The following is a 14,171-nucleotide window of genomic DNA, read 5'->3' as shown; positions in this document are numbered from 1 at the left end:
AAGGAAACTACATTTTTCCAGTAGCAGGGAAGGAATTAATAGTGACCTCTAGAGGCCTGGCATCTGGGACCTTGCTTGATTGATTCTGGTGGATACAGTCCAAGCTAGCATCATGGAATTCTATTTTGTTCTTTTGCTTTTTAAAAATTTTAACCCTAGTGTTATGTCCCTTTGAGGGACAGGACATGTTGTTTTCAAGGGAGTCAGAAAGATGCAGCCCTGTGTTGCAAAATAGTTATAAAAATATCTCCCGTACTTCCTGATTAGATGCATCACAGATGAGGAGATCTGCCTGTTCGTAAGATGCAGTCAAGGTTCAAAGAAGCGAGCACATAGCGAGATTTTTCTTCTGTTTTCAAATATACACACCATCTTCAATGCACACACACACCATCTTCAGAACTGAGATTTCTAGACACTTTTATTTGGGAAAACAATTTAGCCACAAGAGAGACTGAATCATATGGTTTCAAAGAATAACATACATTTGATTGTTTTAAATAGCCATCTGTCAGTCACAAGCACATGGAAATCATACGAACAGTACAGCCAAGAAAGCCCCCATATCTAAAATTTAAATAAGTTGAATAAGTGCCAGAATAGGAGGAATAAGAGTAAGAGTCTAGATAGCTTCTTTAGCATCTGAGCCCCAAGGTTTTAAAGGGGAACAGTAGTAACCTGTTCCCTACAAATCTTAAATGAAGCATAAATTAAACTCTGCAGATGCAATTATGTCACTCTATGGTCCAAAGCACCAGCTGTGTAGGCTCAAGAGTCATTTGGAGCACAGGCACAAGTTTGCCGGTCTGCCTCTACTCTCTTAGCTGTCAGTCACACCAAGTGCTGAAGGACATGTGTAAGATGTGGCTAAAGGCACAACTGTTCTCTTCCTCCACACTGCAGTATTGAAAAAACATTTTCAAACTTGTAGCCATTTTTGTTCATAGAAAACATACCTGATCACACTATTCTAATGTACTTCTGTAACAAAATTATTTTATTAGCGGGTCTGGAATATAAGAGGGAGGCAACAGAGAAAGAATGGCTTACTACTTTTAAAAAAATGTGCTGTATGGAATATACTCATCAACGACAAAATCTATCCCTAATGGGATAATACAAACATGTCTTCCTTAGGCATGTTCTGGAAAGCTTGATGTTTTTATAAATTTCATTTCTCATCATCTTACTTTTTAAATTTCTTTCCGATAGATTGTTTTTGTTTTTCATTTTTCTCTACCCGGAAGTGGCTTTAAACATGTCAGCTCCTCCGGAAGTGGAGAAGAACGCCTGGTTGTCGCATTGAAGAGCACCTTGTGTGCTTCTGGGGCTGCATTTTCAGAGTGCTACTGACTACCTGCAGTGCAGGGCACCTGGGGCCAGGGTAAGTGCCATATGCAGGCGGAGAGATGGGAGGTATCAAACCTCTGCTTTCTAAATGAGGACTTGATGTTTTTGTCATGTTAAAGAGAGCAGACCTCTCTGGAGCTGCTTCCGAAGAAAACCGAAGTGGTAGCTGCAGTTTCCATACAGTAATTCTCCAAATTTTCATCTGTAACACATTTACTGTGTGCCATTTTAATCTTCAGTTTATCAAAATTTAATTTTGAGTTACTAATTTTCTTATGAGAAAATTGTGAACAATCCTCCTCAGATATGGCAGTATTGCTTCAGAGTCAAACGCCCATGCCAATAATTTGGGCTCCTCTTCACACCAGTCCCGAGCCAGTTGAGAGGCGCAGGGATTAGAGAGGTGGAGACAAGCGATGGGGATAGCGGGGCAAAGTGAGCGTTCCTGAAGGTTTGTCCCTAAAAAACAAACCCGAGTCAGTGTGTGCTCAGGAAGCCCTGGGCTGTGTGTATGTGTGCTTATCAACTAGGATTAAGATCTAATGAAGCCGACCAACTCTGGAAGGAACTTCCAATCTGCTCTAAAATGCTCTTCCTAAAAGATAAAAGATGTGAGGGCCCCTGAGTCTAAGCAGTCTAAGTCTGTACAAACACCCATCAGTGCTGTGTTTATCAGAGGTAGCAGGCGTTGGCTTACCGCAGCCTCATGAAACTCAATCTGCTTCCCTGGTCCTTCCTAGTAAATAAATGGCGTGTTGCAAGTAGCCGCAATTGTTCTATAATAAAAAAATGAAGTGCTACACCTTAAACAGACTTCAATACTATTACTTTATACATAGTCACTGTCAAATAAACTTGAAATAATTTTCTCTCGGAGACGAAATATCTAAATGCCCTATGTCTTTTCAGGCAGCTGAGGGTATCTGTTCTCTCCTCTTCCCTTTGGGGGAAATCAGCAGAGCACAGCTTTGACTGGGCTGAAAGAGCACTGAATCCAGGAAAGACCATCTGAATGAAAGTCCGACTCTGCCTGACACAAGTGCCCTTCCTTGGACAGCCCTATTGGCTCTTCCACAACGAGGAGTTCCTGTGGCTCAAGTAACAATTTCACGGATTCGAGGAAGATGTAAATATATTTCTGAAATGGATGTTCATGCTGCAGGGTAGTTTATACTCATGATATTAAAGATGTAATTTGGTTTTGGAATATACACTGTCTTAATTGGCTTAGAGATAGCTCCTATAATACCAGAAAGAAAGAATGAAGACCAGGGGAAAACATTTAATTGTTCACATCAATGTTCCTTTCCTTAGGATCACAAGAGAGAAAGTTTCTTTCTGGAGCACTTGCCTGGGAAATGAGAACAAGCCATCTGTTTGTGCCCATTTCCTGCCAGAGGGATGGCGCCCAGGTATGGAAGGTAAGTCCTGTAAAGTTATAATACAAAGTTATGGGTGGTGGGGACAGTGGACGGAGGTGGGAATTCAATTATTGTAAATAAACATCGTTGGGAGAAGCAGACTGGAACATTCAATTGTATAACAGGGGCAAAGGAAGCTTCATGTTTAAGGGAACTGGAATGCTCAGGGAGAGCAGAGGGTTAATTATGGAAAAGAAGTTGTGTTGCCATCTGCTCTATTTATTGAACAATTACCATGTGCTAGGTGCTGCCAGTTTTGGCTTCTACATTGGGGTCCCATCTTTCCTGCATATATTTTGTATTGTGGCATCTTCCATCAGTATCCACCACCGTAATTTCATAAACAAAAATTCAGGATTTTGGGCTTTTCCTAATCGTCCTATGGGAGCCCGTGGTGGGGAGTGTAAAAATCAGAACATAGATTGTAACCTGGGTCTGCCAGAGACCATAAAGCCTTGGACCCATCATTGAATCTCTCTGGACCCTGATTTTCCTTGTCTGTAAAGTGAAGGGATTGGACGACACATATTGGCAATTCCCAAACTTCGGAGTTTCTGCAAGGGGTCCATGAGGCCACATGAACCAAGTCCTGTCTGTTGACTGTATTAATGACTACAAACATTTGTAATTCCCTTTTGCAAATGTGTTGAGACACACTACAATTAAGAAAATGCAAATTTACTTGTCATGAACTTATAAAAATTATGTATTTGCCCAATCCAAAGATGCTGAAAGCATGACCACCATCATGCAAGTGTCCATGAATAAATTAAGAAGAGGTCTTCATACTAGAAAACGTTGGGAACCACCCAACTAGGTGATGGAGATAACCTCTTAATATTGTTTCACTGATATTTTCCATTGTGTAAAGGAAAAATTCTCTTCTTTTTAGGTAAGAGTTGAAAGTGTTTTTCCTTCAATAACACTTCTAATCTTCAGCATACACATTCTAAATCAAGATCGCAAACTTTGAGACACTCTCAATGTACTTTCATTTGAATGGCAGTGTAGAGTTTCTGCCAGGCCAGTGACTGGCATTTTTGTCTAATGATATACATTTGGTAAGGCTCATTAGGTGGAATCTAAGATAGAGCAAAATGGCCCATTCAGGGATCTGATTTTGGTTTAAAAGCATTTTATTAGTTCCATGAAAAGAACAAATGGTAATGCAGTTATTGAAAAGTAAGTGACTTGATCACATCAAAATTGGACTTGATGGCAAAACTGGAAGAATGTAAATCTCTAGACTCAACATAAAGCAGATCCTGTTACTAGAGTGTACCATGTCTCAGCAGAAAATAGAATGAAATCCTGAAGTGGGTGCCCCAAAGATGAAGTATTCAAAGATGGGTTTGTCTGGGAGGTAAGTGACAACCATGTGCCTAACAATGACTCCTGAGCAATCCAGGATGAGTAGAGCAGACTTGGACCAATTTTCCTAATCAGTCACACGTGCCCATCAGAAACACACAGGCATATGAATAGGGATATGAATGGTGTTAAACTACATTTGTGACATTATTCTTTCAAACAACCTTTGTGTGTCTGGTGTGGTTTGGTGGCAGTTCAAGATGCCACACATGGCATCTTCATCTGTGGGTTTTTTTTTTCTTGGTGGAAAGAACAAATTGGTGGGTAGATTTCCTTCCATTTTTATGTTTCAGTGACGGCTCTCAAGTGATTTTCATTTAGTGTTACCAGATCCCATTTCTTTTTCAGATCAAAGCCCAACTGTGTGAGGAAGTAAAGACAGCTGTTATCAAACAGCCTCCAAGATGAGCAGACTACATTCCAACTATTGCCATTTCCTGGATCTCTACCTTAATTCCTGCCAAGTCTGTCCATAACAATACCCAGACACAAGGACTTTTTCCCTATTTATATTCAAAGCTACAGTAAAGTGAAGGTGTTTTCCAACAAAAACAAACACCAAAACACCCATGAACACCTTCTTTTTCATTTTTGTTCATGGTTAATTTCTACAAAATAATGCTCAAGACAGCATTACGTCTCCCCCTCCTGTGTAAATGGCATGTTTGACAGCATAAACTTTTAAAGCCCTTTCTGAACTTGATTCTCAAAAATGCTGTGTTGGTCATTGGAATAGAAACTTACTAATTTTCCCCCATCAGAAAGGATTAGGTAGTTTCATTTGAATAAAATAGTGCTGAGTCTCATCGGATATAGACCCATCTCCTTTGAGCTTCTATTCCGAAAGCTGTTTTCAACCTCTAGGAAATTCATGTTCAGGTCACTTTTAGGGGCTATAACAAGGAGAATGAGTCTTGATGATTTCTCTGCTTGAGTATGACAACCTCCCCTTTTAGCGTTAGGATTTAAGAGACAAGAGAATGGCAGTATCACCATATATATTACTGACTAAACAAAGAAGGTGAATTTGTAGCTGAAGGACTACTTTCAGGTTTCTAAATGGAGGCAGGAGAATTTTTATTTTCTGCTATGCACTGCCTCAACAACTGTATCGCTCTCCCTTCCCTGCATGAACTCAGACCGACACAAACTTATTTCTCATTTGTGCTTTTCCAGGCAATTATTATTGTTGCATATAAAATGAATGTTAAACATGTTTTCCTTTGCCTATAATCTGTCCCTCATGAAAAAAAAAAGATGTATGTGTCTTTAATGCTACTGAAAAAATGCCACTAAATGTCTTTTTGGTAGTTCCTCTCTGTCAATTAAAATCTCGACTTCGGGAAGCTGAGTTTGCAGTGATCATTTTAGAGAAGGCAATTCTGAATTTAGCTCAGAACTGCACACAAGAGAATGGATTGGGTGAGCCCTAGGAAATGATTTAGAAAAATCTTTTTTTTTTTCAATTAAAAAAAGTGTGGCAGTACTAGAGGCCAAAGATGCACACTCCACTTGTAGCACCATCTGGCTTCATCTATAAACGATTATCACTGCACAAGATAACCAGTCGTAAAAGATTGTGAAAATATTGTAAAAGATTGTTAAAGACTTAGAAAATCCATCAGAAGTGTCTCAGTATCCACCACTAAAGAACCAAATGAGAGAGAAACAGGCAGTCCTACTTAAAGACAGGGAAGATATTCACAGGCACTTGTACGATAATTTTACGAAGACTTTACGGAAAATTTTAAATTAGGATGATTAGTAATATGGATGGAAACCACTGAGACAATGGAAAATCAAAATATCACATAAAATTAGAAGTTGTTAATTTACTTCAAGGAAACATTTAATATTTTCCCCATATGATCCCATTAGGAATTCACATGCCCAAATCCCTGTGGCTAAAGGAAAGGGCTGATTTTATGTTCATATGTTTAGAATTCTGATGAACTATCACTACTCCAAATACCCGAAAATGGGTACTTGTTAATTCTAATGCTTTTTCTTTTATCTCAAGAGTGTAGCACCTCTAAGAGTTCTGAATTTCACTTCGACATGACTATGCCAACATGTTACAAAGTGATAATAATTAACACGGTTTAGTACTGACACAAAGATAATGTTGTTAGAAGTGTGGGGCAAGGATGGTCTTTTAAGTAAATGGGACCGGGTCCACTGGACATCCATATGGAAAAAAGTGAATCTTGACTCCCCACCTCACACCATTCAAAAAAATATAATAATAAATTCCAGTAGACTAAAGAGCCAAATGTGAAAGGCAAAACAAAAAAACTTCTAAAAGGAATCAGCAGGCAAATATCTTCATAAACTTGGACAAACAAGTATTTCTTAAACAAAAAGTACTAAACGTAAAGGAAAGAACTGGTAAACTGGATTACACTAAAATGGAATGTCTGTTCATCAAGCACACTGGTTAAGAGAGTAAAAAGGTGGCCACAGTCTATGAGAAGACACATGCCACACACATAGCTGATAAAGGTCTCATATCCAAAATATAACTGCAAATCAAAAAGAAAAACACAACCTCAACAGAAGAAATGGCAAGATACTTGAATGGGCATTTCACAAAAGATGATATGCAAATTGCCAATATTGAAAAAGTGGTCAAGCTCATTAATTATCAGGAAAATGCAAATTAAAGCTAAAATCCATCAGAAAGACCAAAATTAAAAAGACTGACGATACGAGGTGTGGCTAAGGTATCGAGCAACTGCGATTCCATACACTGCTGGTGGGGGTGTAGACTGGCACAGGTGCTTTGGAAGTCAGTTTTGTGGAATCTACTAAAGCTGGACATATGCTCACCCCGTAACCCAGCAGCTCCATTCCTAGGTAGACATCCAGCAGAAATGTGTACAGATCTTCACCAAAGAACATATACAAAAATGTGTGCAGCAGCACTATGCATAATAGCCAAACGCCCATCAACAGTAAAATGGATTACAATGTTGTAGTCTACCCACATGATGGATTATACACCTGGGAGGAGAAACTTGAGCTGCATGCGACCATATCAATGAATTTCACAATTGTAATGTTGAATGGAGGAGGCCAGGAGGAAGAGCATATACTGTATGATTCCAAATATACAAAGTAAAAAAAAAAATGCACAAAATTAGAAAACAAGAGAAAGGTTACTTTTGCTGGGGATTATGACTAGAATGGAGAAGGGAGCTTCTGGGTGCTATCTTTGGGGTGCTTCTTTCTTCAGGTGCTAGGTACAGGATGTGTTCACTTTGTAAAAATTCTTTGATAGGTACATTTTTGACGTGTATGTCATTAAAAACAGAGAATATGCCAGATCCATTAATTGGTGAGACAAAGGAAAAGGAAGGAAGGCAGGCAGGCAGGCAGGAAGGGGAAAGAAGAAAAAAGAACAGAAAAGAAAGAAAATAGGAAAGTTGGGGTGAATGTAAAATAAGTGAAATGATCTAAGAGAACTGATCTTAAAAGTCCTCATCACAAGAAAACAAACTGTATGTGAGGTGACGGATGTTAACTAAACTAACTGTAATCATTTTGCAATACATGCATATATCAAATCATTATGTTTACACCTAAAACTAGTATTATGTCGTATGCCAATTATGTATCAGTAAAACTGGAAAAATAATTTTTAAAAAAGGGAAATGACAAGGTAGCTGGTTAATGTGTTTCCTTCTCTCAGTACAGCCAGGTCTTTGGGCGAATACGGAACTAAATTCGGTTCCCAGGTTCCTCCTTAAACAGAGAAGCTGAGACTACTTTCCTTGGTTACAAAGTCAGATTTTTGTTGAATTTTATGGAACTGAACAGAGGGGATCTGGCCACCATGCCAGTAAAAAAAAGTTAATGAGGAAAAGATCGTGGCTTATGCTGCACCGTGATTAACTCCAGATTTTGAAAATGATCTTCAAACCAAAGAGAATGAGGCAAACAATTCCAAGATTTGGAGGAAACCAACTCAAAAACAACTAATTTTCTACAGAGTGGCTATTAAAATAGAAGCTGATGAGACCAGAAAGCAAGTGCCAATTCGTCAAGGCCATGGCTTCCTAGGGTTTAGCTAACAAAAACCTGAGAAAAGAGCACATAATGGAACTGTTAAAATGAGATTGGAAGAAACAACCCCTCCAATGGTAATATGTTAACTCCTCAACATGAAATCTTCAAGTGGACAATGGAAACTCACAGCTGTTTTTCTCAACAAGAGGAAAGAGCAAAACTACTGTCCTTCAGTCTCTTCCCTTCTACCCCCTCTGCATCAAATTGTTTGAGTGAATTTGAATGCTGCGGTATTAATGGAAGAACAATGCCCAGCTTAAAAACAAAGGCTCTTACTACAATGCATCCTGGAAAAACCTTAAAATAATAGACACATTAGGGAATTTACTAAATCCTTCCCCAACAGCACACACCATTTTAAAGAATGCTTGTTATTTGAATATCTTAGAACCTAAATACCTTACCTATTACATGAAAAATAGCATATAAGAAAAAAAAAAAACGCTGCTGCCTGTTACATTTAGCCTAAAAGAATTTTAAACCAAGCTCTAATTATCATAATTATACTCAATTACAAGAACTTGAGAGTTCTCACTCAGCATATTAATTGAAATGGCATGATAATAAAACTGCTTGTTCTTTTAGATTTCAGCCAAATCTTCAATATTGAGGATGTGCTTAGGATTCTGAGAAGTCATGGTCCTGGTGCTTTGGCATTACAGACCCCATAACCGCAGGAGTATCAACGAAGGTGTTTAAGCTTGAGCTGAAGTCTTACATCTGAGTACTGGGTCTAAGTTACTATTCCAAGAGTGTGAAATACAAAACTGTCACCAGTCTATTAGAGAGGAACTTTCCCATGTTCCTTTCCTGCCCTGTGGTAGATGGAAGTCCAAGTCAAGAGTATCTGCATCAACCACACAGCAAACTTGTCAACTATCATTACCTGGTTACTTTTTTCAAGCACAACGTCTGTTAGTCTAGACCTACAAGTCACTCACTTCAAGGGCCGGGCAACTGAGTGGTGGTTGGAAACAAGTTGGGGCCATGTGGCCACGTCGGGATGCACAGGAATTCTGGAGTGCCACCAAGAGTTTAATTCCCCATTGCACAACAGTGACAGAAATTCAAAGCTAAAGAAGTATTGGTTGCTCACTCGCTACAATAGGGCAATGCCACAGTTAGTTTATCAGCAAGGTCTAGCCAGGCATTGGAGGCGGGTGGGCAGCACTGGCAGGTCCAGGCACCAATGCCATGTGCAGCTACAGAGGAGCACCAAGTCAGCTCCGATCCGCTCGGGTGTGCATCAGAATCAGCTCCTGGAGGACTTGCTAAGACAGATGGCTATGTGTAGCCACAGAGACGCTCCAGTAGTTTTCTTGGTGGTTCTCAAAATTTTAAGGTGCCTGATCACTTGGAGATTTTCTTCAAAGTGTCTATCTTCACACTATTCTAAGATTTTGATTCAGTTGGGAAGGGGTATGGTCCAGGAATCTGCACGGGGTTTTTATAAAACAAGCTTTCCTTGTGGTTTTGACTCAGGTTGACTTGGCGACATTACGGAAACACTGCCCTATAGCGGGTCACCTGGAGCATGGTGGCTCTCTCCTCACTTCCTGTGTGGTCAAGTTATCACTGCTCTCCCCAGGGATGAAAGTGAGGGGCTTCCAAAAAGACAACAGCTGCCTCTGAAGGGCAGTCAACTCTAACCTCAGGACTGAAAACCAGGGTTTAATATTCTATTTCTGAGCTGAAAATCTCTAAATAATTGCTCTCAGCTTGCTCCCCATGGAAAAGCAAGGAGGCATTACCACGTACATTTGAAGCACTAAGACTCACTTCCACTTGTATTGTTCAGGATGTTTACCCCACTGGCTAGCTTGCTTTAGAGAACTCTAAAGAGGCAAATTTCACCCTGGTACATAAACAGGTTCAGAAAACTTTGCTAAAGTTCAGAAAACCTTTTCCAGCAAGTAAACTCACAACCCACCTAGAATGAATTTCATGACCAGAAATTATCAAAGATTTTGGTGACAAGACTATATGTGATGGATGTATATGCAAAAATATTCTTATTTAAAACTACTTTGTAGAGATGTTTTTAAATCTTTGAAGAACACCTACCATGAAGTTTGAGATTAAATAGTTTCTGTTTTGGAAATAAAACTTTGGAAAATATCTTGTTGCCAACTGCTGTTATTGCTAATTATCAAGACAAACAATCTGCAAATAAGGTACTTGGGAAAATTTAAGAAGTAGATCCATGGAATATTGGCCCTCTCCTTCCTGGACTTAAACTTCCATTCAGGAAACAATCCAATGATGATCAGTAGTGGACAGGATAAATACAGTAAAGTGCATCCATAAATGCAAGACCATGCCACTGTTAAAAGAACGAAGAGTGAAAAAGGCAAGGTAAACAACAAAGTCTACAACATATTAGCTTTTATCTACTAAAGCAGCAAGAAGGTAAGAATCCATATTTTCATTTCCTCTTGTAAGCATATGCATAAAGTAATGCAAAAGTAACTGAAAACAATGGTTAACTTTGGGCGGGGCACGGGAACTGAGCAGAGGGGTGATTGATGAGATGGAGTACTTCTAGTATATATCATTTTTTACCTATTTGTATGTTGGACAATGTGAATGTATTACATATTTTTTTTTAAAAAAGTTTTTAAAAAACACCTCTCAGTTCCAAATTCCTACTCACCTATTTCAGGAACTGTCAATCTACCGCTGTACATCCACGCTAGAGAAGACTAAAAGAAAGGAATTGTGTCCCCCACCTACTCCAATAAACACAAAGGCTTCTGAAAATGTCTTTATGGGACCAATTTTTTTAAGTACAAAAATTAAAAGAAAAGCCCCAGAAAATACTTTCAGTGAATGTTTCCGGTTTATAAAAGATAAGTGAAATTCAATTACACAGAGAACATAGAATGTTCGGATTGGAAAGCCTTTCTGTGCAACGATACAATGACACACAACATAAGAAAATAGCTTAAAATACAAAAATACAGTTGTGATCCAGGAAATGGCACCAAATTAGAACAGTTTTATTATTTAACATATCAATGTATATACATTATCCTCCCAAATAAGAAACAATTTGGTTCCAAAGTTTAAATGTAGTTTCCAAAATGAATCCTTACTGTAAATTTGAAAAAAAAAAAGTCCTGCAAATGAACACAAACAATTTTGATCCTTGACTAAAATACGCACCCTGTACCAATCACCTCTCTCATACAAAATGAATAGTATAAATAAAACTTTCTAAAAAGATCTTGGATGTTTATTGCACATCGTACAGAACGCTTGCCACTATCAGAAAGGCTTTCAGCCCTTCACTGTATTAGCTGTTTCAAATATTTACTCAAATTTGGGTGAAAACAACACTCTGCAGATATTAGCATACGTAGGATCATATATGATGTTTACCAGAAACAGGAAAATAGAATCTTACTGGACTGTTTCCGTCACTTTCTAAAATAAGACTGACTCTGTTTTCTACTGTTAAAAGCAATTACAAGAGATCTGACCAAATTAAAAGTCCCCTTCAAATGTCAGTTTTCTCTTTTCAAATAGAAACCACATGTAGAGGCATTTTACTCAGTCATATATTTCTACTTCCTAGGACCAGCCCTTCTTGAAGTATAAATTGCTAAAGATCATACTACAGGATTCCTAAGAATGCTGTCCGTAAGCAGCAGCTACTGTTTTGGTCTCCCCATTTTCAAACTCTCTTTGCTCTAGTAAAGCCAGCACAAACCAGCCAGGATGCAACGGCCTTAAAAACAAAAAAAAGTTCCTATTAAATCTTCATACCATCTAGCACAGTGCCTAGCACAGAGTAGGCATTCAATAAATATGTGATGAATGAATGCACTGTCTTTTAAGACCGTTTCCTATAGTTAGATGTATTAATGATTTATGAGTAATACGTTGATTTAGGGTACACAGACCTAACACGATCACTAAACAAAGAACACACAGGACATGGCACAGACGCTGTTAGTTTCTACAATCCTGCCCCAGGACAGAATGTGTACTAAGGGGTTAAAACTATTCCAATAATAAAAATTGATTAGTCAAATATTTTTATTTTGCCAAGGGACTCTAACAGTATTAGCCTTCAGCAATTCCCAAACGTACAATGAACCCCAAACAAAACAAAACCAAATTGCACTATAACAAAGACACGAGTCCGTGAAAGCAGACAGGAGGTGCCAGCTACGGAACCGCAACTTCAAGGAGCCGGTTGTTTTTTCGTTTGCACGTTGGGACACTCCCATTTTTCTGGTTGCCCTGAATAAACTTCACACATACTTTGTCCTGTCTGAACTGCACCAGGAACCTAGGAGAAAAGAATAGGACACATTTTTTAAAAGTACACACAAAACAGCTGACAATTACACTAACACTAGCTTTTGTTTTTTAATAGATATTGGTCTTGACAAGTATTCCCCTCCCATTAGCACTTCTGTACACAGAATTAATCACCAGGTGCTCCGTGAGATTTTACTTCCAGCAGTCACCATTTAGCCCTAAGTAAAGTGGAGTTCCTTAACTCATCATCTCCCAAAATACGGCAAGAAGGGCTAAGAATTATTTCCACGTTTCAAATGGAAAGACCAATGTGCTATTTTTCCGTTTTTCTACATTTTTGCATAGCAAAAATCTAGACTGAGGGAGGGGTCCCATTAAACTATCAGCAAATTGAGAAAATGAAATAAAGAATTTCAGAAAAGGAAGGGGTCTAGAGACCCTCCAGACTACGGTTTCCAAACGCTGGTTACTCACATACTTTCCACACGATGTTAGCCATATCCGCTCACTATGCTAAAAGTTATTTTTAGTCTAAATAAATATATTTCAAAATAGTTGTGCCCCATGGAATTATAACGATAAAATCACAAGTTTGATCTGCCACTTATATTTTTAACACCTGTTAAAAAATATATATATGTAAAACTATAAAAATTTAAAAATCTATCGGTGTACACCTAAAGCCATCTGCTCTCCTACCAGTGGTACATGTGGTACACTGTGGGAAACCACATTCTTGTCCAAATCTTTCCTTTCACAGACCATCAATGGTCAGGTGCTTGTCCACAAGATTATTCGTCATACCTTCCTACAACAAACATACCACTGGCTTCCCCCGGGGTTGGGTGCTGTGAGGGACACCTGGGTGGGTAAAGTGAGGTCCCTGCCCTCAAGGATGACATGACTGGGGAGGCATGCGAGTGGCATGGCTGGACCAGAACCCAGGCTTTCCCATCTCAAGGCCAGTGCTCTTTTCTCTCCACCATCAGAATCGGTAAAATGGTACCATGTTTCCAGTAGGTTTCTCATACTGGCCTATAACTGAGTTATTGGCATATAATTAAGTGTGTCACCCTAACAACCATGTGACAGATCGTGCGTTTGCTGGCATCCACGACAACAGCAAAGATCAAAACAGCTCTGCTCTGTACACATTAGTCTCAGTTCCAAAGTCTAAAGAGCCCACGTTTTGCAAACATCATCTACTGGAGGGAAACGTGACACATAAGTTTCTGATTCATCGTTAGTTGAACATGACAGGACTTCTGAGTTTTTAAATGGGTTGCTTCTTTTCCACTTGAAAGATTGAAAAAAACAAGCTATAGTTCCAAATTCACCTATCTGAGATATCTCTCCAGCACATATACTTATATCTACGTGCCCCAAAGAAAAAAAATCTTTCAAATTTAACGCAAATAACATACTTAAAAAAATCAAATATTTTTACATTTTAATTTTCAAAGATTACTTGTAGTATAGTAAACGTATAGGGAGTTCTTTCCCAAAAACTTTAGCAAACATTGGCTGTCTCCATGGTCACAATTCCTGATTGTAATTCACTTTAGAAATAATAATAGCTAAAATTTATTGAGTATTTACCATACACCACACTGTTCTTAGTAAGTTCTATATATTAACTCAACTTTAAAACAAACCTATGAGGTCAGTACTATTATCTATCTCTATTTCATA

General features: G+C 38.6%; 1 protein-coding gene and 1 long non-coding RNA gene across 23 annotated transcripts in view; one reads left to right on the top strand and one right to left on the bottom strand.

Moving 5' to 3' along the window:
* The first annotated feature begins 1,248 nt into the window (after nucleotides 1-1,248).
* Nucleotides 1,249-5,488, top strand: LOC111768775 (uncharacterized). Its single transcript, XR_011428570.1, has 4 exons — nucleotides 1,249-1,384; nucleotides 2,260-2,476; nucleotides 2,665-2,771; nucleotides 4,491-5,488. It is a non-coding gene; the product is annotated as an uncharacterized lncRNA (long non-coding RNA).
* Nucleotides 5,489-11,030: 5,542 nt separating this feature from the next.
* The window catches only part of MYO1B (myosin IB), a 181,137-nt gene continuing 177,996 nt past the window's right edge, over nucleotides 11,031-14,171 (bottom strand). For all 22 annotated transcript variants that reach the window (XM_070242066.1, XM_070242067.1, XM_023622243.2 and 19 more), the window contains one exon: nucleotides 11,031-12,507. In XM_070242066.1, coding sequence (XP_070098167.1) covers nucleotides 12,384-12,507 — 124 coding nt within the window. In that variant the 3' untranslated portion in view covers nucleotides 11,031-12,383. The remainder of the gene's footprint in view (nucleotides 12,508-14,171) is intronic.

The sequence above is a fragment of the Equus caballus genome, chromosome 18 (assembly GCF_041296265.1).
Source record: "Equus caballus isolate H_3958 breed thoroughbred chromosome 18, TB-T2T, whole genome shotgun sequence".
NCBI classification, from domain to species: domain Eukaryota; kingdom Metazoa; phylum Chordata; class Mammalia; order Perissodactyla; family Equidae; genus Equus; species Equus caballus.
Note: the sequence above shows the minus strand (reverse complement) of the source record. Positions and strands in the feature narration are given on the sequence as shown.